Genomic DNA, 27,895 nt, shown 5'->3' on the forward strand with positions numbered 1-27,895 from the left:
ACCTTCTGAAAATGAAAAATTTTGAGCCAGAACTGCATTTTTGTGTAAAAAAATGTAATTTTTCATTTTCACTGCCCACTTGTATCAAAATTGGTGAAACCCCTGGGGGTTTGAAATGTACACTATACCCCTAGATGAATTCCCTGAGGGGTGTACTTTGCAAAATGGGGTGACTTGTGGGGGGGTTCCACTGTATTGGTGCTTGGGGGGTCTTGCTAATGCGACATAGCACCCACCAAAATTCCACCAGAATCTGAGCTGCAAAATCCAAAAATCACTCCTTCCCTTCTGAGTCCTGCCATGCACCCAACTGGTATTTTTTGGTCACATGTGAGGCATTGCCGTACTCGGGAGAAATTGGGGCACAGATTTTGGGGTGCTTTTTCTCCTTCATACCTTCTGAAAATGAAAAATGTTGAGCCAGAACTGCATTTTTGTGTAAAAAAATGTAATTTTTCATTTTCACTGCCCACTTGTATCAAAATTGGTGAAACCCCTGGGGGTTTGAAATGTACACTATACCCCTAGATGAATTCCCTGAGGGGTGTACTTTGCAAAATGGGGTGACTTGTGGGGGGGTTCCACTGTATTGGTGCAACATAGCACCCACCATTCATTCCACCAAAATCTGTGCTGCAAAATCCAAAAATCACTCCTTCCCTTCTGAGTCCTGCCATGCACCCAACTGGTATTTTTTGTTCACATGTGAGGCATTGCCGTACTCGGGAGAAATTGGGGCACAGATTTTGGGGTGCTTTTTCTCCTTCATACCTTCTGAAAATGAAAAATTTTGAGCCAGAACTGCATTTTTGTGTAAAAAAATGTAATTTTTCATTTTCACTGCCCACTTGTATCAAAATTGGTGAAACCCCTGGGGGTTTGAAATGTACACTATACCCCTAGATGAATTCCCTGAGGGGTGTAGTTTGCAAAATGGGGTCACTTGTGGGGGGGTTCCACTGTATTGGTGCTTGGGGGGTCTTGCTAATGCGACATAGCACCCACCAAAATTCCACCAGAATCTGAGCTGCAAAATCCAAAAATCACTCCTTCCCTTCTGAGTCCTGCCATGCACCCAACTGGTATTTTTTGGTCACATGTGAGGCATTGCCGTACTCGGGAGAAATTGGGGCACAGATTTTGGGGTGCTTTTTCTCCTTCATACCTTCTGAAAATGAAAAATTTTGAGCCAGAACTGCATTTTTGTGTAAAAAAATGTAATTTTTCATTTTCACTGCCCACTTGTATCAAAATTGGTGAAACCCCTGGGGGTTTGAAATGTACACTATACCCCTAGATGAATTCCCTGAGGGGTGTACTTTGCAAAATGGGGTGACTTGTGGGGGGGTTCCACTGTATTGGTGCAACATAGCACCCACCATTCATTCCACCAAAATCTGTGCTGCAAAATCCAAAAATCACTCCTTCCCTTCTGAGTCCTGCCATGCACCCAACTGGTATTTTTTGTTCACATGTGAGGCATTGCCGTACTCGGGAGAAATTGGGGCACAGATTTTGGGGTGCTTTTTCTCCTTCATACCTTCTGAAAATGAAAAATTTTGAGCCAGAACTGCATTTTTGTGTAAAAAAATGTAATTTTTCATTTTCACTGCCCACTTGTATCAAAATTGGTGAAACCCCTGGGGGTTTGAAATGTACACTATACCCCTAGATGAATTCCCTGAGGGGTGTAGTTTGCAAAATGGGGTCACTTGTGGGGGGGTTCCACTGTATTGGCGCTTGGGGGGTCTTGCTAATGCGACATAGCACCCACCAAAATTCCACCAGAATCTGAGCTGCAAAATCCAAAAATCACTCCTTCCCTTCTGAGTCCTGCCATGCACCCAACTGGTATTTTTTGGTCACATGTGAGGCATTGCGGTACTCGGGAGAAATTGGGGCACAGATTTTGGGGTGCTTTGTCTCCTTCATTCCTTGTGAAAATGAAAAATTTTGAGCCAGAACTGCATTTTTGTGTAAAAAATGTAATTTTTCATTTTCACTGCCCAGTTGTACCACAATTGGTGAAACCCCTGGGGGTTTGAAATGTACACTATACCCCTAGATGAATTCCCTGAGGGGTGTAGTTTGCAAAATGGGGTAACTTGTGGGGGGGTTCCTAAATTTTAGCATCTTATGGTGCCTAGAAACCTACATGGTGCCTAAAAAATAATCTCATAAAAAGGAGGCTCCAAAATCAAGTAGGTGCTCCTTCTATTATGAAGCCTGTGGTTTGGTCAACGTGCACACTAGGGCCACATATAGGATATTTTTGAAAACAAAAGAATTGGGGGAATCAATTTTTAGTCACATTTCTCTAGTAAAATGTACTGTGTTCCTTAGAAAAATGTATTAAAATTGCAAATCTGCAAAAAAAATGAAATTTTGAAATTTCACCTACACTTTGTTTTAATTCCTGTGAAACACCTAAAGGGTTAACAAACTTCCAAAATGCTGTTTTGAATACTGTGAGGGGTGCAGTTTTTGAAATGGCATCATTTATGGGGGTGTCTCACATACAAGTCCCTCAAAGTCATATCAGAACTGAACTGGTCCCTAAAAAAATCAGTGTTTGAAATTTTCTTGAAAATTTGAGAATTTGCTATTCATATTGTAAGCCTCCTAGTGTCCAAAAAAATTAAAAGGAAGTTGAAATAATGATGGAAACATAAAGTAGACATATGGTCTATGTTAGTTATTAACTATTTTGAGTGGTATGATTATTTGTCTCACAAGCAGAAAATTTAACATTTTGCAAATCGCTAAATTTTCCATTTTTTCACGACATTTTGGTATTTTTCACAAAAAAACACAGACTGTATCGACCCAAATTTACCACTAATTTGAAGTACAATGTGTCACGAAAAAACAATCTCAAAATCACTGGGATAAGTAAACGCAAAAAAAAGTTATCCCCACTTAAGTGAGACATGTCAGATTTGAAAAAAATGGCTCTGTCAGGAACGCAAAAACTAGCTCTGTCAGGAAGGGGTTAATACCCTGCCCCACCCCAGGCTAATCAGTTTTTTTCTTGGTGCCTCAGGAACAGGCACATTTGTAGGAGCAGGGTTTGTTCTTCAGCCCTGGTTTAAACTTCAGGGACGAAATGTAATAGGGTGCGATTTTTTAGACATGTGCGATTTTTGGTCAAAAACGGCCGAAATCGCACATTTTCCGAAAATCGCACATTTAATAGGTTGAAAATCGCGGTAAAAAATCGCACTTTTTACCGCGAAATCGCACTTTTAGAAGTGCGATTTTTAGTCACATTTCAATTCGCATCCAGATGTTTTCCCATTATAAAGTATACAACTCGCAAATGTAATAGGGTGCGATTTTTGGTAAATGTTACCAAAAATCGCAAAAAAAATAGACCAGGTTCTGACAGGCGAATTTGACAGAACCATGCACAGATCATTGAGATCTGTGCATGGTTCTGTTAATAAAAATGTGTAAAAGTGTTTTTATCAAAAAAAAAACGGCGTGGGGTCCCCCCTCCTAAGCATAACCAGCCCCGGGCTCATTGAGCCGGACCTGGTTCCAAAAATACGGGGGGACAAAAAGCATAGGGGTCCCCTGTATTTCTGAAACCAGCCCCGGACTCTTGGACCGGTCCTGGTTCCAAAAATACGGGGGACCAAAAATCTGGGGGTCCCCCGTATTTTGAAACCAGCACCGGGCTCCAACAGCCCGCAGTGTCATGCCACAGCCGGGGGACACTTTTTATACAAGGTCCCCCGGCCAAAACATGAGCACCGTGGCTGGTCAGCCTTGGACGGGGTACCTGGAGGAGTGGGGACCCCCCCAATAAAGGGGTCCCCCCCCCCCAGGCTTCACCCGTCCAGGGCTGAAGCCCGGGGCTGTCACCGGCGTCCGTGGCCAGTGGACGCCGGCCTGATAGGGTTAAATCCATCATACATATCATTACATTGCTTTTTACCGGCGAACTACAAGTGCCAGCAGACCTCCCCCGCATGCTGGGACTTGGAGAACCACAAGTCCCAGCATGTGGGGCATTAATGGGCCCGCTGGGACTTGTAGTCCACCTGTAAAAAGAATGTTTATAAAAAACGCACACACAGAGAAGTAAAAGTTTATTACACACACACACCTCACTTTTACACCAGCGTTACTTACCATTCCTGGATCCAGCGCTGGTCTGGCTGCATCCCAGCCTGCTCCACCCGCACTGACAGGCAGCGGGGAGAACCGGCTTTCTCCGTTGCTTCTAACAGCTTCTGTAGCGCTGTCCGAGTGCTACAGAGGCTGAGAGCGCGATTGGCCGATACGTCTCCATGGAGACGCATAGCTCAGCCAATCAGGACTGAGCTATGCGTCTCCATGGAGACGCATACTGTAGCTCAGCCAATCACGCTCTCAGCCTCTGTAGCACTCGGACAGCGCTACAGAAGCTGTTAGAAGCAACGGAGACAGCCGGTTCTCCCCGCTGCCTGTCAGTGCGGGGGGAGCCGGCTGGGATGCAGCCAGACCAGCGCTGGATCCAGGAATGGTAAGTAACGCTGGTGTAAAAGTGAGGTTTGTGTGTAATAAACTTTTACTTCTCTGTGTGTGTGTTTTTTATAAACATTCTTTTTACAGGTGGACTACAAGTCCCAGCGGGCCCATTAATGCCCCGCATGCTGGGACTTGTGGTTCTCCAAGTCCCAGCATGCGGGGGAGGTCTGCTGGCACTTGTAGTTCGCCGGTAAAAAGCAATGTAATGATATATATGATGGATTTAACCCTATCAGGCCGGCGTCCACTGGCCACGGACGCCGGTGACAGCCCCGGGCTTCAGCCCTGGACGGGTGAAGCCTGGGGGGGGGACCCCTTTATTGGGGGGGTCCCCACTCCTCCAGGTACCCCGTCCAAGGCTGACCAGCCACGGTGCTCATGTTTTGGCCGGGGGACCTTGTATAAAAAGTGTCCCCCGGCTGTGGCATGACACTGCGGGCTGTTGGAGCCCGGTGCTGGTTTCAAAATACGGGGGACCCCCAGATTTTTGGTCCCCCGTATTTTTGGAACCAGGACCGGTCCAAGAGTCCGGGGCTGGTTTCAGAAATACGGGGGACCCCTATGCTTTTTGTCCCCCCGTATTTTTGGAACCAGGTCCGGCTCAATGAGCCCGGGGCTGGTTATGCTTAGGAGGGGGGACCCCACGCCGTTTTTTTTTTTACTTTTTTTTTTTTGCACAAAATCGCATTTATGAAAATGCGCACATTTTCATGACTGAAAATGCGCACATTTTCATGACTAAAAATCGCGGCAAATCGCATTTTTTGCCGCTAATTCGCATCTCATTACATATGCGAATTCGCGGCAAAAAACGCGATTTTTAAAGGTGCGATTTCTGGCGAGTTTGGAACTCGTCCAAAAATCGCACCCTATTACATTTCGCCCCAGGTTTTTTGTTTTTGTTTTGTTTTGTTTTTTCTATTTCAACCTACAGCCATACCACACTGAATAGGCCCAATCTCATCCGATCTTGGCAGCTAAGCAGTGTTGGGCCTGATTAGTACTTTTGTGGGAGACCACATGGGAACACCAGGTGCTGTAGGTTGCCTGCTGCAGGCGCTGTGCACAGTGCACTGCAACAGAAGGAAGCACGCTGTGCTGGGTCTCTGACCTCCATGGCCAGATGCCTCAGCATCTCCACAAGGCATCGGGGGAGCCGCTGCAGCGTTTGGAAGCTTCAGTCAGGTAAGCGGAGTCCCGGCGTGGGGCTCCGGCATACCTATAGCGGCGACCACCGCTGGCGGAGGAGGCACCGCCGGCGGTCCCGGCAGCGGGGTCCCGTTCTTTCGGTCTCCCCTCTAGGCCACCAGGGCTGACCTGTTGCAGGTCCTATATGGGCATATAGCCCTGGTTAGGCTCCGGGAGGGGGTTAATTTTTTGAGCAGCCCATAGCTCCACCCCCAGCCCCAGTGCAGGTCCTTTGTTTCAAATTTCCTGCCTGGTTGACATAACTCCCGCCTCTCTCCTTCCTTCTGGTGCCTGTTTCAAACAGGTGTGCCAGAGTGTTAGTCAGACACTGCCTATCCTGCATGCTGCACGGAGGGAGACTTGAAGGAGAGACTGCTGGCGCTGAGTGTTATGCCTCCCTGTCCTGCACTGTCCTGGTGTCAGGTTGTATATCCCCCTTCCTCACCTCATGGTGCTGGTTGTTGGGAGTAGATGCCTATATAGGGGTTAATTTTTACCCTATTTCTTCTCACTAATTGAGGTTATCTGTGGTTTTATTTAGTATACTCTGTTACTTTACAGTTTATTACTACTGTGGTAGGCTCACAGAAGCAGATAACAGAGCCACTTATCTTATGTTTGTGTCTCTTCCTATTAGTGTAGTGCCTGTCATTACCCACTGTCCTAATTAAGGCTGTGTGTGTTTTTGTTTTTGTCTCTATACTGTGTTTTTCTTTTGGGTGTCATGGCGTCCAGGGGGCCTTCTCAGAAGGGTAAAGGTGCCTCTGCACTGCGTGCTTACACCTGTACTATGTGCAATGAAAATTTTGTGTCACGATCCGAGCTGTCAGACAGACTTTCCTACCGGCTAAGTGCCTCCGCAGGTTCAGCTTGCGGTCCAGACGTCATCTCTGCCGGCGTCCTGTCTCCCAGTGACAGTCCCTAGTGCACGGCAATCCACCTGTCCGCCGCCATTGCTCCCAGTATCCAGCATGGTGTGCACAAACACACTTTCCCGCCAAAGCAGACATGGGGGCTGCCATGTTCTTCCCAGTCACATGTCTGTGCTGTCCAATCCTGTTGGTTCTGATCTCCCTGTCATACTTCCTCGGCCAATCCTGGCCACCCAGTGGGGATAAGTATGCTGGGAGCTCTCAGAACCATTGCTAGTGCTTCAGTTGTCTCCAGTGTATGGTCAGCTGTCCTTGTCTCTGTACAAGTGTATTCTCTGCTGGTGTTGTCTTCCATGCTGCAGTGTGTTCCAGGTTGTTACATCTCCTGTGAAGTCCAGGTTATTCCATCGCCTGTGATCCTGCCTCTACAGCCCAGCGACCAAGCCTAGCTCCGGGACTCTGGTCCTCCGATGCTCCCGCATCATCTGCCACCGATGTTCCACCATCGATAGTCCGATATTCCGGATCTCCTGCTTCCGTCCGTCATTCCGGACCCACAGTCTCATCTCCCGTCCGTCATTCCGGACCCACAGTCTCCTTCCATATCCGACACTCCGGATCAGATGTTCCACCATCGATACATCTCATCTGTAAAGTATTGCAATCTGCATGAACTGTCATTATTCCCTGCATACTTTACTGCCTGTACCGTTACAACCTTCTGCATAATAAATCTGGTTGTATTTTACCTCTGACTGCTTATTGGCTCTGGGTGCACTGTCGCGCAGTTCATGCGCAGGGGTCCTCTCCAACCTCCCCGGTTCAGGTACCGGTCCAGGTCCCCACCAGAGGTCTCAGTCTTGTCGACTGAGTCCCCTGGTGTGACAGTAAGCACTAGCCAAATGGATCCAGCCGCAAACCAAGCATCTCCACCCAGCCCTGTACAGCAACTGGCTGTTCGCTTGGATCAGCAAGAGGCTGCGCAGAGCCAAGTGATTCATTGTCTGCAAGATCTGTCTTCCCGGCTGGATAAGCTACAGACCACTCTCAGTGGCCCCGAGCCTGTCAGAGAACTTCCAAGTCCAGTTCATCCTCCTGTAATGGCTGCTGCACCTCGCCTTCATCTGTCTGTCCCCACCAAGTATGATGGGAACCCCAAGACCTGTCGAGGTTTTCTCAATCAGTGTGAGATTCACTTCGAGCTGCAACCCAGCAACTTCCCTACTGAAAGGGTCAAGATCGCCTACATCATCTCCCTCCTGTGTGGAGCAGCGTTAGAATGGGCGTCTCCCTTATGGGAAAGATCTGATGCCATCCTGTCCAATTACAAGGACTTCGTGTCAACATTCCGGCGTATCTTCGATGAGCCTGGGCGATCAGCATCTGCCTCCACTGAACTCCTCCGTCTCAGACAGGGATCCCGCTCCGTCGGGCAATATCTGGTCCAGTTCCAGATTCTGGCGTCTGAACTCTCCTGGTGTGATGGGTCCTTATACGCAGCTTTCTGGCATGGCCTATCCGATCGTATTAAGGATGAACTCGCTACCAGAGACTTACCCTCAGGTCTAAGTGACCTTATTTCATTGTGTATCAAAGTAGACCTACGCTTCCGAGAAAGGGCTGTAGAACGTCACAAGAGCGCTCCAGTTAAAGTGCCAACTCCTCCGCCTTCTTTACCCACTGCTCCTGCGGTCCATTTCAAAGAAGAACCAATGGAGATAAACCGTTTCCGTTTGTCTCCAGGAGAACGTCGACGTCGACGGTTGGCACAGCTCTGCCTGTATTGTGCCGATCCTGCACATCAAATGTCTGCATGCCCAAAGCGTCAGGAAAACTCCTCCTCCTAGCCCGTCAAGGAGAGGGTAGGCTAGGAGTAATTAAGTCCTCTCCATCAGCAACTGATTGTGTTCCAGTTTCCCTACAAGTTGGTCAGCATTTCAAGACTGTCTCCGCACTTCTTGATTCCGGTGCCGCTGGCAACTTCGTTACTGCAGAACTGGTTTGCAAGTGGGGGTTGCCCACTGAAAGTCTTCCCAAGACTGTCTTCCTTACTGCTGTGGATGGCAGTAGGATTCCTGATGCGACAGTCTCCCGCAGAACTCTGCCACTTACAGTGAAAGTGGGAGTCCTGCACACTGAACTTTTGTCCTTCCTGGTTTTACCCCGAGCCACTCATGCTCTGGTTCTGGGTTTACCCTGGCTCCGTCTTCACAATCCTCGTCTTGATTGGAAGACATCGGAAATCCTTTCCTGGGATCCTTCCTGCTCCGGTACCTGTCTCCAAAAGGTACTTCCAGCTCGTCATTCTTCAGCCGATGCAGCAGACCTTCCGCCTCTTCCCTACCAAGAGTACTCAGATGTATTCAGCAAGTCTGCCGCTGATGTCCTACCTCCTCACAGACCGTGGGATTGCCCTATCGAACTTATCCCAGGCAAAGAACCACCCAGAGGTAGAACCTATCCTCTCTCTCTTCCAGAGACGCAAGCCATGACCAATTACATCAAGGAAAATCTGGCAAAGGGATTCATCCGTCCTTCGACTTCTCCTGCTGGCGCAGGATTCTTCTTTGTCAAGAAGAAGGATGGAGGCCTACGTCCCTGCATTGATTATCGCGGCCTCAATGACATTACAGTAAAGAACCGATATCCGTTGCCCCTCATCACCGAGCTGTTTGACCGTGTCAGCGGTGCAACCATCTTCACGAAACTCGACCTGAGGGGTGCATATAATCTCATCCGCATACGAGAGGGCGACGAGTGGAAGACGGCTTTTAATACCAGAGATGGCCACTATGAGTACCTCGTCATGCCCTTCGGGCTCAGCAATGCCCCAGCCGTGTTCCAGCACTATGTCAATGAGATTTTTCGGGACATTCTGTATCGTCATGTAGTTGTATATCTCGATGACATTTTAATCTACGCCAATAACATCACAGAACATCGTTATTGGGTCAAAGAGGTTCTGTCCCGGCTGCGAGCAAATCATCTCTACTGTAAACTGGAGAAGTGTGTCTTCGAGGTGAAGTCTATACCCTTCCTAGGGTACATTGTCTCCGGTTCTGGTCTTCAAATAGATCCAGGAAAACTGCAGGCCATCCAAGATTGGCCAATTCCCTCTTCGCTGAAAGGTATTCAACGTTTCCTGGGTTTTGCCAATTATTACAGAAAATTCATTCGTAACTTCTCTTCTATTGTGGCTCCCATAACTGCCTTGACAAAAAAGGAGTCTAATCCAGCGAAGTGGCCGGCAGAAGCCATCGAAGCCTTCCATCTGTTAAAACAGAGGTTCACTTCCGCTCCTGTTTTAAGACAACCTGATACCACCTTGCCCTTTATTCTCGAGGTTGATGCCTCCTCCGTGGGTGTTGGGGCAGTCCTCTCGCAGAAAGCGCCCGATGGTCGTCTTCATCCCTGTGGGTTCTACTCCCGTAAGTTCCTGCCTGCAGAGCGTAACTATGCCATCGGTGACCAAGAGCTTCTCGCCATCAAGTTGGCATTAGAAGAATGGAGATATCTTCTAGAGGGCGCTGTTCATGAGATTACAATTATCACAGACCACAAGAATCTTCTGTATCTCAAGTCTGCTCAATGTTTAAATCCCCGTCAAGCCAGATGGACACTTTTCTTTTCCAGGCTCCGTTTCAAGCTGTCGTTCTGTCCAGGGACACAAAACCGAAAAGCTGATGCCCTTTCCCGCTCATGGGAGCAAGAAAGTGAGTCTAAGTCCACACATCAACATTTCATTATTGATCCAGTGGCCTTTACCGCAACGAGAGTTTCAAAGCTCACGCCCCCTACAGGGAAAAGATATGTAAAGCCAGCTCTAAGAAAGAAGTTGCTCTGTTGGGCGCATTCTTCAAAATTCGCTGGCCATGCAGGCATTCAGAAAACTTACGAGTTTATCACCAGGTCCTACTGGTGGCCGTCCCTCAAACAGGATGTACAGGACTTTGTTTCTTCTTGTGCTAAATGTGCTCAGCACAAGATCAGTCGTCAGTCTCCTCCTGGGCAATTGATGCCACTGTCAGTGCCACATCGTCCTTGGACGCATATTTCTATGGACTTTGTAACTGATCTTCCAGAGTCTGACAAATTCACCACCATCTGGGTGATTGTTGACCGGTTCACCAAGATGGCTCACTTCGTTCCCCTCACCGGTCTTCCATCAGCTTCCAAGCTGTCCCAACTCTTCATCAAAGAGATATTCAAGCTTCATGGGCTGCCTCTTGAAATCATCTCCGATAGAGGCGTCCAATTCGTAGCCAAGTTCTGGCGAAGCCTGTGCTCCCTGCTTCAAATCAAGTTAAAGTTTTCCACAGCCTACCACCCTCAAACCAATGGCCAAACGGAGAGGGTGAATCAGGACCTTGAAGCATTTCTCCGCACATATGTCTCTTCTTCCCAAGATGACTGGGCTCAACTCCTTCCATGGGCAGAGTTCTGCCATAATAACCAATATCATTCTTCATCAAATGTCACTCCATTCCTTGCCAATTATGGGTTTCATCCTCGAGTTCCTGACTTCACTCTGCAACCTGTGTCCTCGGTTCCAGCGGTCGACACGACCATCCGGCAATTCGTCAAATCCTGGAAGCTCATTCGTTCTTCACTTCTGAAGGCTTCAAGCAGGTACAAAAAATTTGCCGACAGGAAACGCAGAGCTGTGCCAGCCCTCCGTCCAGGAGATCGTGTCTGGTTGTCAACCAAGATTCTTCGATTGAGAGTGCCATCGATGAAGTTCGCTCCCCGATATATTGGTCCTTTCCCAGTTGAGCGAGTCGTCAATCCAGTAGCTTACAAGCTCAAGTTGCCGCCCTATTTGAAAGTGCCAGCTACATTCCACATTTCGCTGCTCAAGCCGCTGGTTCTGAATCGCTTTCATTCCAAGCTCCTCAAGGCTCCTAAGGTTTGCACCCAGCATGGAACAGAATATGAGGTCAGTAAAATCTTGGACTCTCGCATCCGATATGGTCGTCTGCAATACCTGATCGATTGGAAGGGCTACGGCCCCGAAGAGCGATCATGGACCAATGCCATCGATGTCCATGCTCCCAGACTCATCCGGGCGTTCCACTCCAAGTTTCCCCGCAAGCCTAAAAGGTGTCCTGGGGCCACCCTTAAAGGGGGGGGTGCTGTCACGATCCGAGCTGTCAGACAGACTTTCCTACCGGCTAAGTGCCTCCGCAGGTTCAGCTTGCGGTCCAGACGTCATCTCTGCCGGCGTCCTGTCTCCCAGTGACAGTCCCTAGTGCACGGCAATCCACCTGTCCGCCGCCATTGCTCCCAGTATCCAGCATGGTGTGCACAAACACACTTTCCCGCCAAAGCAGACATGGGGGCTGCCATGTTCTTCCCAGTCACATGTCTGTGCTGTCCAATCCTGTTGGTTCTGATCTCCCTGTCATACTTCCTCGGCCAATCCTGGCCACCCAGTGGGGATAAGTATGCTGGGAGCTCTCAGAACCATTGCTAGTGCTTCAGTTGTCTCCAGTGTATGGTCAGCTGTCCTTGTCTCTGTACAAGTGTATTCTCTGCTGGTGTTGTCTTCCATGCTGCAGTGTGTTCCAGGTTGTTCCATCTCCTGTGAAGTCCAGGTTATTCCATCGCCTGTGATCCTGCCTCTACAGCCCAGCGACCAAGCCTAGCTCCGGGACTCTGGTCCTCCGATGCTCCCGCATCATCTGCCACCGATGTTCCACCATCGATAGTCAGATATTCCGGATCTCCTGCTTCCGTCCGTCATTCCGGACCCACAGTCTCATCTCCCGTCCGTCATTCCGGACCCACAGTCTCCTTCCATATCCGACACTCCGGATCCGATGTTCCACCATCGATACATCTCATCTGTAAAGTATTGCAATCTGCATGTACTGTCATTATTCCCTGCATACTTTACTGCCTGTACCGTTACAACCTTCTGCATAATAAATCTGGTTGTATTTTACCTCTGACTGCTTATTGGCTCTGGGTGCACTGTCGCGCAGTTCATGCGCAGGGGTCCTCTCCAACCTCCCCGGTTCAGGTACCGGTCCAGGTCCCCACCAGAGGTCTCAGTCTTGTCGACGAGTCCCCTGGTGTGACATTTTGCTTGCACTAACAGAGACCATGGTGGCGTTTGTGATCGCTGTGCTGCGCCTAGCGAGTCCCCGCCCAGTCGTGCTGTGCCGGCTGAACCAGAGTGGGCTATTAATTTGTCCCAGGCCATGCGAGATTTGACTGAACAACTGGCAGCTCCTAGATTGTTGCAGTCGGGCCCTGTTTTGGAAACGCTTGTACCTCAGTCTGCCCCAGAGCCAGCTTGGGTGCAGGGGTTGGCGCAAGCGGTGCAGGGTTTGGTGCAGGTCTCTTCAAATCTGCAACAGTCAGTTGTAGAGAAGAGAAAGTCTCGGGCTAGACCTCTCAGGGTCTTAGATACGTCAGACGATACGGACTCTGAGGGTTCTTTATACCCAGGGCAGAAGAAATCCTCTGAGGAGGAAGTGGAGGAAAATGAGGAGGTCACGGAGCAGGCCATACCTCATGAGGAGCATATGACGCTCGCTAGGGTGGAAGATTTGGTGAGGGCCGTTAGAAAGGTACTGCAAATAGCAGACTCCGATCCCACTCCCCCTTCAGGGATGCCGGTATTTAAACGCAAGAAGAAGGAGGTTACAGTCTTCCCTTCATCTCCTCAATTAGAGGGACTGTTTAAAGAGGCATGGAAACACCCTAATAAAAAGTTCCTTGTTTCCAGGAGGTTTACTGAGTTCTATCCCATGGTTGAAGGGGATTTGAAGTTATGGGAAAATCCGCCACCTGTGGACGCGCATATCGCGCGTCTAGTCCGTTCTTCCACTCTCCCTATTCCTGACGTGACTTCCCTTAAGGAGCCTACGGACAGGAAGATTGAAAATTTCCTAAAAGGAATCTACTCTAATGCAGGGGCGGCCATTCGTCCTGCTACGGCAGGGGCTTGGGTATCTTTAGCTATCGATAAATGGCTGAATGCACTGGCGGAAGGTCTCAGGGAAGGTTCCCGAGAATCAGACCTGATGGAGTTGGTAGATAACATTCGGGAAGCAAATGCTTATCTGAGTGAGGCTACATTAGACTCGGGTACCTTCGCGTCTAGGATCTCGGCGGCCTTTGTTGCGGCCAGGCGGGCTTTATGGATCCGCACTTGGCGTGCGGATAGTGAGTCCAAGAGGGCGTTGGAGGCCCTACCATTCTCTGGGGGAGTTTTGTTTGGTACCGAACTAGACAAGATTGTAGCGACCATTGCTGCTTCCAAGACGGCTTTTCTGCCCTCCGCAGCACCGAAACCGAGAGTTCCGGGGTTTTGTTTCTTTCGTCCCCAGGGGAAGGCAAGGGGACAGGCCTCCTCACGCTTCCAGCCAGCCCAGTCTAAGCCGCAAAAGACAAAGGGCCGTCAGCCCTGGTCGGGCCGTCGCCAGGCCCCCAAACAGCCTCAGAAGCCTACAGCCTGACTGTGCCCGCTGCCAGGACATCAGTCCTGTGGTGGGAGGGCGTCTGCTTCTTTTTGCAGACATTTGGGGGGAAACCACTTCCGACAAGTGGATTCGGGAGATTATTTCAAGGGGGTACGCCCTGTCTTTCAAAAGGGGTTTCCCCACCCGTTTTTTTGCAACAGGGCATCCTGCAGATGCCGACAAGGCTTTGGCCCTTCACAAAGCGGTTCACTCTTTCCTTACTGCAGGAGTCATAGAACCAGTCCCGCCTCTACAGAGAGGAGGGGGTTTTTATTCAAACCTATTCCTTGTTCCCAAGCCGGATGGTTCCTTCCGCCCCATCCTGAATCTGCGGACCCTGAATCAATTTATCCGGGTCCCCAGATTCAGGATGGAATCCCTACGGTCCATTCTTCAGGCACTCCGGAGGAACGACTTCCTTGCATCGCTGGATGTGCAGGATGCATACCTGCACATTCCAATTCGGGAGAACCATCAGCGGTTTCTCAGATTCGCAATTCAACAGGAACATTATCAATTCCGGGCATTGCCATTTGGCTTGTCGACCGCTCCGCGTGTTTTTACAAAGGTGATGGCGGTCATGATTGCTCATCTGAGACAACAGGGCGTCAGAATCCTGGCCTATCTGGACGACCTACTCCTAATGGCAGATTCACTAACGACGCTTCAAAGTCACATCCAGTTGACGTTGTCGGTGCTTCAGGATCACGGGTGGTTGATCAACTGGAAAAAGTCCAGTCTGGTCCCCACCCAACAGATAATCCACCTGGGAGCTTTGTTGGATACGCAGCTTCAGAAGGTCTTCCTCCCAGTCGACAAATGCAGGTCTCTTCAGACATTGGTCCGGGAGTTCTTAGGCCGCAGAACAGTGTCTGTTCATTTCTGCATGCGACTTCTAGGCAAGATGGTGGCCTGCTTCGAGATGGTGCAATATGCCCAATGGCACTCTCGCCCATTACAACTGGAGCTCCTTCGTTGTTGGGATCACTCTCCCGTACGCCTGAAGTCCCAGTTCCTGGTGATATCCAGAGACACCCGCCTGTCTCTACTTTGGTGGCTGAACTCCACCCACTTAAGTCAGGGAAGATCCTTTCTCATCCTCGACTGGGTTATTCTCACGACTGATGCCAGCCTCAGGGGCTGGGGGTCCGTGGTGGAGTCCCACTCTTTTCAGGGCCGTTGGTCGGAGGCAGAAAGGAGGCTGCCGATAAACATTCTCGAGTTACGAGCGATCTTCCAGGCACTTCAAGTGGCGGGGCCTCTTCTGTATCACCGTGCAGTAAAGGTGCAATCCGACAATGCCACGGCAGTGGCTTACATCAACCACCAGGGGGGCACCCGCAGTCGGGCAGCAATGCTCGAGGTGTCTCGGGTCCTTCGCTGGGCAGAGAAGTTTCTTCTCGCGATCTCAGCTACATACATTCCAGGCCTTCTCAACTGGGAGGCCGATTTCTTAAGCAGGCAGGATGTCCACTCGTCAGAGTGGTCCCTCCATCCAGAGGTATTTCACCAGTTGGTGGTACGGTGGGGTCAGCCTCAGATCGACCTATTTGCCTCACGGCACAACCACAAGTTGCCTTGTTACGGAGCACGCACAAAGGACCCGGGTGCGTTTCTAATAGACGCACTGGCAGTTCCGTGGCTATTTCAAATGGTGTATCTCTTTCCTCCGATTGCCCTGCTTCAGCGGGTCCTTCAAAAGATTCAGGTGGAAAGGGTAATAGCCATTCTGGTTGCACCCAACTGGCCAAAGAGAGCGTGGTTCGCAGATCTCAAGGATCTCTCCAGCGCACCCCCGTGGCGTCTACCTCTACGGCCAGACTTACTCACGCAAGGCCCCTGTCTTCATCCAGACCTTCCCCGTCTGAATTTGATGGCATGGCGGTTGAGCGGTCGGTCTTAAAGGCTAGAGGGTTTTCAGACCAAGTTATTCATACTATGATTTCTGCGCGTAAACCGTCTACAGTTAGAGTTTACCACAGGGTGTGGCGGACTTATTTTGCGTGGTGTTTAACGCGTCATTTGCCTCCTAGGCAATATTCTTTGTCAAGGTTATTGACTTTTTTACAAGAGGGACTGGATACAGGATTGCGTCTGGCATCCTTAAGGGTCCAGGTATCCGCCTTGTCTGTTTTATTTCAAAAGAGGATTGCTCAGTCTTCTGCTGTTAAGACTTTCCTGCAGGGTGTTTTACACTTGCAGCCTCCTTATGTTTCCCCAGTTCACCCTTGGGATTTGATAATTGTTCTCAAGGCTTTACAGAAGGCTCCGTTTGAGCCTTTGGCGGAGGCCACTTTGCATTGGTTGACGTGGAAGACGGTTTTTCTCCTGGCCATCGCTTCGGCTCGGAGGGTTTCGGACCTAGGTGCTTTATCAGTTAAGACACCTTTTCTAGTTTTCCACGAAGACCGGGCGGTACTCCGTACTCGTTTGGACTATCTTCCTAAGGTGGTATCCAGTTTCCACTTGAATCAGGAGATTGTTGTCCCGGCTTTTTTGCCTTCTGGTTCTTCTTCCGAGGATTCGGATTTAGTTACTTTAGATGTTATGCGTGCATTACGCTTTTATGTTCGGAGAACCAAGGCTCTCCGAAAAACTGATTCTTTGTTTATTCTTTATGATGGACATAAAAGAGGCTGGCCAGCCTCTAAACAGTCCATTGCAAGATGGATCAGAACGGCTATTCGTCAAGCCTATCTTTTCTCGGGTAAGCCAGTTCCGGCTTCTGTTAGAGCCCATTCTACTCGCTCGGTAGCAGCGTCCTGGGCGGCGGGCCGGGGTGCTTCTGCTGAGCAGATTTGCATAGCAGCTACCTGGTCTTCTGTACTTACGTTTATCCGTTTTTACAGGTTTGACTCCTTCGTCACTGCTGATGCAGCATTTGGTAGAGGAGTCCTCAGTGCAGTTAGGGAGCGTTCCCACCCTTGAGGGACTGCTTTAGGACGTCCCATGGTACCAGTGGTCCACCATAGGCTGAAGGAAAAAACAGGAATTTTGGTCTTACCTGTTAATTCTGTTTTTCTGAAGCCATGGTGGATCACTGGGCGCCCACCCTTCGCTCTTATCTACTGTATCTACTGTGTTTGAGTGTATCTGTCTTGTTTCTTCAAGACTCTGGTGTTGGGGTGTGTGTATGTGTGGGTTGGCTTCGCCTATTCCTGTTCCTTGGGCTTTGGTAGTAAGTAAACTGATTAGCCTGGGGTGGGGCAGGGTATTAAGGAGGCCATCCCAGCTGCACTCTCAGAAGTTTAACTCCTTGGTGCCCGGTCTGGAGGACCTAGAATATCCCATGGTACCAGTGATCCACCATGGCTTCAGAAAAACAGAATTAACAGGTAAGACCAAAATTCCTGTTTTTCACAATTAAAGTGACCGTGCATCTTATAGACAAATTGGGGGAAATTTACCAATATGAAAAACCTAGTTTTTCGTATTGGTATTTCACATACGGCTGCATACGACTGTTTTATTCGTATGCAAAGTCGTGTTCCGGAGGGGAAATTACAAAGCAGTCAGATACGACTGCTTTGTAACCCTCCGATGGTGTAACAATTCGTATTAGCTGGCCATATATACGGCCGCTAATACGAATTTTTCTAGCAGTCTGCACGAATCAGTCAGATCCGTGCAGGCTGCAGAGTGTAAAAAAAAATAGAAAAATAAATAAATATTAAAAAAAAAACGGCGTGGGGTCCCCCCCACAGCCGAAACCAGCACCAGGCTGACGGAGCCTGGAGCCGGTAATTAAAAATCAGGGAACCCGACAAATAGGGGTTCCCCGATGTTTAACAACCAGCCCCAGGCTCCTGCTCTGGGGCTGGTTCCCAAAATACGGGGGACAAAATGACTAGGGGTCCCCCGTATTTTAAGAACCAGCCTCAGGCAAAACCAGCCAGCAGGGTAATGCCACAGCCGGGGGGAGACTTTTTATACAAGTCCCCCCGGCCAAAGCATTCATCCCTACCGACCAGTATATATATACATACATATACAGACAGTACGAGGTCACTCTCAAGATTTCTAATGCTGCACGGCGGCAGACTTGCAATAAAGTAGACAATATACACAAGGCTGTGTGAGTCAACGTTTCGGGCTGGTCACCCTTTATCAAGACATGGGTGACCAGCCCGAAACGTTGACTCACACAGCCTTGTGTATATTGTCTACTTTATTGCAAGTCTGCCGCCGTGCAGCATTAGAAATCTTGAGAGTGACCTCGTACTGTCTGTATATACCTATCCTGCCTGGATTGAGGTGCACCCAAGTCTTTGTTATTTCTGCTGAGTGCCTGGACCCCCATGCATATATACATACATATATAAAATCTAGATACTTGTGTTTTCTGCCATACAATAAATAGAATTGTTATTGTAAAGTTTATGCTACAGTGATAAACCTGCTGATCTTATACAATATGTTTCATTACAGTCGAATCTCATTAGTGAACTTACTGCATCCGACCCATTCACCGTGTTTGTGCCCAGCAATGAAGCTTTGAAGAATGATCCCCGTGTAAGGAAGTATTAAAATTGTAAATGCTATTCTTTAATTTAATACAAATTTATAACATAATAAAAAAAAAAATGTTTCCTTTGATATGTAGGTTAAAGAATGGACTACTAAGGGGATGATGGATCAGGTTATATTATATCACATTGTAACCTGTACACAGCTAACTAAGGATGACCTTTCGTCAATGACATCACTCACATCACTGCAGGGTGAAACATTGAAAATTTCATTCTCCCAGGTAATGAGCAAACTATACTTTTTGTTATCTGCAGGATAAACCCAGCTGCAATACATACAGTATACCCCTTTCCACCAAAATCCCAGTTTTTTTTTTCTTCTTTTCTAAATTTCAGTCGATAAATTTGTTTATGATTGCTGTGTTAATCTGTGTATCAGAAAATTTAATAAAAATCACTCAATTTAAAAAAAAAAAATCCCAGCTCAGATCCAGGATTTTTTACCAAGGATTTTGGGGCAGATGTATGATCCGTCGATATGGGGGAGAAGGGGTATTAGCGCACGTTATGTGCACTGATACCGCTTCTCCCCCATGTATGAAGCAGCCAGCGTGCGGTATATGACAGAGGCGCTATACGCCCCTGTCCATATCGGCGCTGCTATCAAAATGATAGCAGGCCGAATGTATGAACGGTCAGCATCGCTGACCGTTCCGCACGAAGCCTGCTTTGGCTTCGCCAGCATCAGGCTGGCGAAGCCCTATCTAAACAGCAGGGACAGCGCTGTCCCTGTTGTTAGGTCTGGGCTGCGCTGGGGATCTCGCGTGAACAGCGAGATCCCGTGCATGCCCAGTGCGGCCGGCCGGGGGACAGGAGATAGCGCATCAGTATTAACTGATGCGCTATCTCCAGAAAGGGACATCGCCGAAGGGGGGAGTTAACGCTCCCCCGCTTCGGCAGGCAAGATGTTAATACATCTTGTCGATGTCCCTTCCTGCTTCGCCTCGCTATTGAGGTGAAGCAGGAAGTATCATAGCGGCGCGATAAGCGCTGCTATGATACATCTGCCCCATTGTTGGGTATCACTCTCCACCGCTTCCACTTCACTGGGTATTCCCAAGCTGAAAACAGCCTCTCCCAGAGTCTCCTCTGGTCCAGGGGGGATGACATCAGCTGCCAGAACCCAGGAGGAACCAATCAGTAGCTTTTTTGGAAATTCCTGGGTCAAAAATCCTAGGTAAGAGCTGTTTCCACTGCAGCTCCCCCAGGAAAGAACCACTAAAACCCTGCTTGGGACAAGGGTAAAAATCTTACCTGGGATTTTTACTTGTTGCTGTTTCCACTCCCGGTTAAGTACAGTATATAAATATACAGATACATTGGAAGAAATTTACTAAAGGAAATTTGTAAAAAAAAAAATGGTGTATTTGTATCCAATTCAAGTAATGGGGAGAGGACGGGTAGGGAGATTGTCTGCACACTCTAAATGGGTCGTTAGTGTACTTCGGACCCGTGTTGCCCGCTATTTTAATATCACTTGCGGGGGTGTAACTGGGGTATACAGAAAAACTGTGGTAGCACAGGAGATTGTGCAGAGAAAGACGTTACGCTATATGAGTGCACACTGTAAAGAAATTCTAGTTTTCACTTATATTCACTGTATTGACATGATGAGTTCAGTAAAATTTAACTTTTAATAAATTTTCTTTAAAAGGTTCCCCTTTGTCTTAATTCCTTTTATTTCTTGTAGGAACAGAAGGGGATTATTACTTTATAGGTGAAATAAAGAGTTTAAAATCATGTACATATAGACATGGTGCTCATACAAAGAAATGAGATAGTGTGAAGAATAAAGTGTTAAAAAAGAAATCAGAGCCCGTTGTCTGCTGCACTGTATTTGATTATTGGGAGTATCTTTTGGGTCTGTTGGGTCTGTTGTGTCTGTGCACTGTTGCCTAGATTGGCTTGCAGCCCAATTTGTTACTCTCAATGTATCTTATGTGCGGATAAATGCTAGTTAACGATTTTTATTTTTCCAATAATTGGCATCTAACATAGCATTATCCTCTTCTAGAGAGAGGTGTGTGTTGGATTTTAGTTTGAATTTTAGCTCTGTTGGAGCTTCGACTTGTGTTGGTCTTGAAAAAGCCTCATTAGGTGAAACGCGCGTCGAGCTATCAGAGCCCGACCTCTAGCTGCTAATAATGATACAAATGTATACAATGTAAATGAAGAGAGTACTTAAGGTGTGTGTGGAGGAGAAACAGTGTTGATGCTCATCTGAGCTGGGAGAATCTATCTAGTGAACGCATATATAAATCAGTGTGTTATTTGAATAAAATCAAATTTGTGTGTATATTTGGGAAATTAGTTTCAGCATTCACAGTGTCAGCAGACTTTCACTTAAGGTGTGTGTGGAGGAAAAACAGTGCTGATGCTCATCTGAGCTGGGAGAATCTACCAAGTGAACGCATATATAAATCAGTGTGCTATTTGAATAAAATCAAATTTGTGTGTATATTTAGGAAATTAGTCTCAGCATTCACAGTGCTAACAGACTCCTATTGGAAAAAAAACCTAAAATAAATAAGGGAATATACCCATAGGTATCAAAGCAGTAGCACCCACGCAAACAGGGGAAGGCAAGCTACCACACCCCTACCAAAAAGCGTACCAGTAAAAACTACACACAGAAACGAAAAAACACCAGAACTGCATCCTAAATCGCAAAAATAACACAAATATATATGCTGTGAATCGAACAATTTGAAAAAATCAACCTGTGAACCCACACATAATAAATAAAAAAGTGTGAAGATAAAAAACATACGTCTATGGTGAAAACACAAATCACATAGGATATTATTCACCCAAATATGGAAGTGCAAATCTTTGCTTAAAGGAAAAATAATCCCAAAATAAACAAGGGATAATATCCAGCAATACAGGTTGTCATATCCACAATTAAAGCACCTGAACATCGGAGTAAAAGTTACTACTAGCACCTACCCAGACGGGGAAGTGCAAGTCATTTCTGGTAGGAAACCTTAAAATAAACATAAAGGAATACCTAAAGATGTTGATGTAATGAATAGTATTTTGATAAAAAAGATGGGTACATGAATGGATAACTACCTATATGTGAATATAAAAATTAGAAGATGACGAAGTTACGAAAGAATACCGCTAAATGAAAAATAGATGAAAAATAAATGAGACATCTAGGCCCATGGAAAATAAAGAAAAAATGTTCCTACTCTAGTGGCACAACAGATAGGGAGTCAGTTTAGAGATCACGAAAGTGCTAAGTTCGAGTCCAACATGGGACAATTTAATTGATGATTTTTTTCTTTTAGAAAGAAAAAGGAAAAAGAAACAAAAATTGAGAGTTATTACTATTATTATTACTATTTATACTTGCTTTTTATAATTATATGTAGAAATATGTCTGTATTATTTATATTTATATTAATGTCTATAATGTGACTTAGAAAGCCCTGTAGATTGCGGAAGAAAAAGCATATAAGAGGTTAAAATGACCAGACACACCTGTGTCATTCTCTTATCCAATGAAATTGGAAAATCAATTTGTAGCTGGGTATAAAAAGCCACACTGAGCAAACTAATATCACTCTTTGAAAAAGCCCTCTGATAGGGCGAAACGCGTTAGAGGTTCACCCAGCCTACAGCCTTCAATTCAGAAGAAAAATTATTTGCCTGGATCCTGTTATATCTCCCGTATCTACTATTACCAGCACAATTCTATTGGGAGAAAATACAGACCAAGCTATACGTCATCACGTCCTCCAAGCTGCCAGGAGAACTCCGGTGAGAAACAGGTGATACAGCGGCGCAGGTGAGAGCAGCGCCACCTGTCGGATTCCAACTACACGGGTAAAAATCGTTAACTAGCATTTATCCGCACATAAGATACATAAGATACATAAGATACATTGAGAGTAACAAATTGGGCTGCAAGCCAATCTAGGCAACAGTGCACAGACACAACAGACCCAAAAGATACTCCCAATAATCAAATACAGTGCAGCAGACAACGGGCTCTGATTTCTTTTTTAACACTTTATTCTTCACACTATCTCATTTCTTTGTATGAGCACCATGTCTATATGTACATGATTTTAAACTCTTTATTTCACCTATAAAGTAATAATCCCCTTCTGTTCCTACAAGAAATAAAAGGAATTAAGACAAAGGGGAACCTTTTAAAGATAATTTATTAAAAGTTAAATTTGACTGAACTCATCATGTCAATACAGTGAATATAAGTGAAAACTAGAATTTCTTTACAGTGTGCACTCATATAGCGTAACGTCTTTCTCTGCACAATCTCCTGTGCTACCACAGTTTTTCTGTATTTGTATCCAGAAATACACTTATTTTTGACATTTACTATCCGGAAAATACGGCAATCCTTCCGCGCGATGTCCCCTTAGCAGTGGGACGTAGCGGAGGTGGATGTGCTGACTGGGGCAGGCGGGACTGTGCGCATTGTGTACTTCCTGACGCCGCGCACCCATCCTGCCCATGCCCTTTCAGACAGCCAGGAGAGTGGAGAGAGTGTGACAACCACCGGCAGCCGCGCACCTGTCCCTGCCTGCTCCTTGGCTGTTAAGACAGCCGCCGCCAGCAGCAGCCCTCTGAAGGAGACCTCTGCAAGGGACACTAAGGCAAGTGGTATACGCGTCCCCTCGCAGGCTTCACAGGTGTCCGCGTCCCCTCGCGGGGCTCGCTGTGCTCGCCACGCTTCGGGCTCGGTGGCTCGCTGCGCTCGCCACACTTTCTATTCTCAACTCCACGCCGACGTGGATAGTGGGGGTATGAAAAGGTCGTAGGACGCGTACCGCCGCCGCTCGCCACGCTTCGGGTTGGCGTGGATAGTGGTATTGCCACTATCCCCCTTTGATAGCGGTGTGCCGGGGTGTGTAGTTTAGAAGCCCCGGCATGTCAGCGGTGTGCCCGGGGTGTCCACTATTACATGCCCCCATTGTCAGCGGTGCGCAGGGCTGCCTATTTCACTGTGGAACTACAAGTACCACAGTGACCTGTCAGCGCCTGAGCAGCGCGCTGCTGCTGCTGCCCGGCGCTACGCTGATAACGTAAGCTGACAATACGTAGCTTACAGCTAGAGCGGCACGCGCACAGTTAAACAGAGCTTCTGGCAGGCTGCCAAGTTTCAGAGACGGAGTGAAACTACACAAGTACCATGTGGCCCTGTGTATGGGGAGGGTGCTGACTATGGGGGAGGAGGGGCTGGCAATGCAATGTGGGCCTGTGTGTGGCGTCACTAGGGTTGGTGTCACCCGGTGTAGGAACTCATGGTGTCACACACACACACACTCCCCCCCCCCCCCTCCACCAACTTTCTGGAAGATGGAGAGTGGATGCTTGTGCGCACCGGAGGCGTGCCGAAAAATTGGGGGTGTGGCCTATCAGAAGGGGGCGTGGCCTGTACCATGATTGTATTGTGTACCTGCAGATTGCACATTTTAGCAAACTATACCCATTACACATGACGTAATGCCAACATAATGCCGCACACGTGATGCCAGTTACACATTACGCCCCACAACGCAATGCTAATTACATGATACACCGCACTCTGTGATGCTAATTACACATTATGCCGCACACCTTGATACCCATTACACCCCACACTGTGATGGCAATTACCCAATGCTCCCCACACCATAATGCCCATTACGCCCCATGCAATGATGCCCATTACACCGCACAATGTGATGTCCATTAAACATATGCCCCCACAGTGCCAGATACACATACTGTATGCCCCCACAGTGCCAGAGATACATAAGCCCCCACAGTGCCAAATACACATATGCCCCCACAGTTCCAGATATGCCCCCACAGTGCCAGAAACACAAATGCCCCACAGTGCCAGAATTTCCCACCAGCAACTCACCATTGTTGCTGTCTCCATCTGCTGCTGCTGCTGGGTGGGGGGGGGGGTTACATGCCCCTCCTGCCCACACCCCAGTCCGGTGTCCCCCTGGCCTGCTGTCCTGTCTCCTGCAGCCGCCACGCCGCTTCAGAGGGGCGGGGAGCGCTCATCGCAGGGCGCATATCTCCTTCCCCCTCACTATGTCTATGAGTCTTTCCCTGTCAGTCAATTATATCTTGCGGGCTGGCTCTTGATTGGCTGCCCGCCCGCAAGCTCTGATTGGCTCACGGTCCTGCAGCCAATCAGAAGCCGGCCTGCAAGCTCTGATTGGCTTAAGGCCCAGACAGGGACAGACTCATAGACATAATGAAGGGGAAGGACTAGGACAGTGGTCTCCAACCTTTTTTGGGGCGGGAGCTACTCGCAACAAAATAAACCGCTTGAAGAGCTACTAAATTAAAAAAAAAATTAAAATCTGCATAATATCAGAAAAAATACACACCATAATGCCCCAGACACATTATACCACACACTGCAATACCCCAGACACAATATGCCACACACTGCAATGTCCAATATGTCACAAACATACCTCCCAACACTGGAGGCAGAGGAGAGGAGACATCTGCGCGTGCCGAAGGCACACGCCCAAAATTAGAGGGTTCACCTACTACCGTGGAACTCCTGCGAGGCTACATCCCCCATTTTTTCCTCTATGAGGGCATGGTCAGCTCTCTAAGAGCTGTAGCCACATGGGGTGCGGCCATGGAAAATGGAGGTGTGATACACATACAGTATGCCCCCAATAGTGCAGTGCCAGATACACATGACCCCAAAAGTGCAGTCCATGATGCCCATTATACCTATGCCGCATACTGTGATGCCCATTATAAATATGATCCGCACCGTGATGCTCCATTATACATATGCCCCACACCTGGATGCTCATTATACATATGCCACACACATGATGCCCATTATACATATGCCACACACATGATGTCCATTATACATATGCCCCACAATGTGATGCTCCATTATACATATGCCGCACCCCGTGATGCCCATTATACATATGACGCACACCGTGATGCCCCATTATACATATGCCACATATCGTGATGCCCCATTATACATATGCCACACACCGTGATGCCCATTACACATATGCCCCACACCTTGATGCCCATTACACATATGCCCCACACCTTGATGCCCATTACACATATGCCCCACACCTTGATGCCCATTACACATATGCCCCACACCTTGATGCCCATTAAACATATGCCACACACATGATGCCCATTATACATCAGTTGGAATGCAGGCTGGAGGCAGACACAGTTTTAAAATGAAACATCGATTACTAGATGCAGGGAGATGATTGGGAGGAGCAGTGGAGTTGACGGCATGTCATGAGGGAAGGAGGGAGGAATAAAGCGCGATTTCTAGCGCTGGGGAAGGCAAGTGCTGCTGTGTGCTGTTCCTCACTTGGCGGCAGGAGGTCAGATAGTGACCTCCTGCCACTCCGCCGTCGGGAAGCGCTTCATCACTTGGCGGCAGGAGGTCACTATCTGACCTCCTGCCGCCAAGCGAGGAACCGCTACACAGCGGCAGCCCGGCAGGAGGTAAAGTAAGTGCGGAGCTACCACTGAGCGAACCCGGAACTAGGAAATATGCGCCCCGTGCTGAGCACTCTCCTCCCCTCCTCTCTGAAGCGGCGGATAGTGAGGGGAAGGAGAGATGCGAAATGCACTCTGTCTTCTCTCTCACCTCTGCATGGAAGCGGTGGCGGGCCGGCAGCACGGCTGATGTTGGTGTCACCACACTAACTGGTGACACCCGGTGCGGGCTGCACCCACCGCACCTGTCTAGTGACGCCACTGTGTATGGGGAGGGTGCTGACTATGGGGGAGGGGGGCTGGCAGTGCAATGTGGCCCTGTGTATGGGGAGGGTGCTGACTATGGGGGAGGGGGGCTGGCAGTGCAATGTGGAGCTGACTAAGGGAGGGCTGGCATGCTGTGCAATGCAGTGCTGACTATGGAGGGCAATACTAGGGCATTTTGTGAGGGACACTACTGCGCGACGAGCCCCGCGAGGGGACGCATATACCTGTGAAGTTATACGTGTCCCCTCGCAGGGCTCGCTGCGCTTGCCACGCTTCGGGCTCGGTGGCTTGCTGCGCTCGCCACACTTTATATTCTCAACTCCACGCCGACGTGGATAGTAGGGGTATGAAAAGGTCAGAGGACGCGTATCGCTGCCCTTCGCGGGCTCGCCATGCTTCGGGTTGGCGTCAATCGTGGGGTGCTGTTGAGGGGGTTAAAATTGGGGTCTGGGGATACTTTTACATTGAATCCAATGTAAAATCGGGTCCCAGGGACCCTATTCACATTTCAATCAATGTAAAAATGGGGACCATCGCATCGCATGCGATTTGGTCGCATGCGATGCGATGCGATCGATGCGATGCGACCAACCCGATCAACATCAGTGTAGCCGTTCTAGGAAACAAGTACCAACATTTTTTATGTACATTAAGTGTAGAAATCCTCCACTAAAAGTGAAATTGTATAACTAGTAGTTTTACTGCGATACTGATACAATGAAAATCCTTTTTTACACGGCCTTTATGTGTTTAATAATGTGTAGATAAAACTCACTCTATTGTGTATATCCTAATTTGTCCTGCTGAATACATGACATGTTCATTTCCATTACAGAACACTGTGGTTTTGAATGAAGATACAAATGTCATATCTGATGAAGAAATGATACTATTGACAAATGGAGTTGTGCATTTCATTGATAAAGTACTTGTTCCCAAGAAAATGCAGGAGAGATCGGAGAAAGCAGTGGTAAGGATTGGTATTATTTATGTTGTAATAGTGGGTACACACTATAGGATTATCTGTCCAATCTTTCTCGTAGGAATGTAAATCTGTATGGGAGCAAATGACAATTGACCATTTGCTCCCAAAGACTGGAAAACAGATTGATTCCCACAATTTATTCAAATGAACTTGCAGTTTATGTGTAGTTAGTGGGGTTCTGAGTGTGAATTCCAATTTTTCGGCATAGGAATTTTTTTTTCATAAAACAGCCTTTCTCTGAGCCTTAGGGATTTTTTTCCAACAAATAGTTGCAGGGTAAACCGTGCGGATAATGGAATAACCCAAATAATCTCAAAGTGTGTATCCAGCATTATGCTATAAAGAGCCCCAAGTCCAGAAAGTGGAGAAAACATGTCTGACAAAAGAAGCAAGTGTTCTGGGAATGTTGTCAGGGTGTAATTAAAAGTAATTAACAATCATGTATTCACCTTTCTGGTTGCAGATAGTTCAGTGTAATATACGATGATCCAACTATGATAGTAGTTAATGGTGAAAATGACTATAGAGTAAACATTAACACATTCTAAAACAATTACAATTTTCTAAAGCTGTAATTCAGGCCCT

The 27,895-nt window shown here is 47.9% G+C and overlaps 1 protein-coding gene and 1 non-coding gene across 3 annotated transcripts in view; both read left to right on the plus strand.

The window, feature by feature from the left end:
• Nucleotides 1-27,895, plus strand: part of LOC146074318 (stabilin-2-like) — a 324,893-nt gene that overhangs the window by 219,521 nt on the left and 77,477 nt on the right. For both annotated transcript variants that reach the window (XM_083182261.1, XM_083182263.1), the window contains exons 47-49: nt 18,473-18,556; nt 18,648-18,794; nt 27,161-27,295. In XM_083182261.1, coding sequence (XP_083038387.1) covers nt 18,473-18,556; nt 18,648-18,794; nt 27,161-27,295 — 366 coding nt within the window. The remainder of the gene's footprint in view (nt 1-18,472; nt 18,557-18,647; nt 18,795-27,160; nt 27,296-27,895) is intronic.
• Nucleotides 5,442-5,560, plus strand: LOC146076902 (5S ribosomal RNA). Its single transcript, XR_014474288.1, has one exon. It is a non-coding gene; the product is annotated as a 5S ribosomal RNA (ribosomal RNA).

This window comes from Crinia signifera, chromosome 4 (genome assembly GCF_055691185.1).
Source record: "Crinia signifera chromosome 4, ASM5569118v1, whole genome shotgun sequence".
Lineage (NCBI taxonomy): Eukaryota > Metazoa > Chordata > Amphibia > Anura > Myobatrachidae > Crinia > Crinia signifera.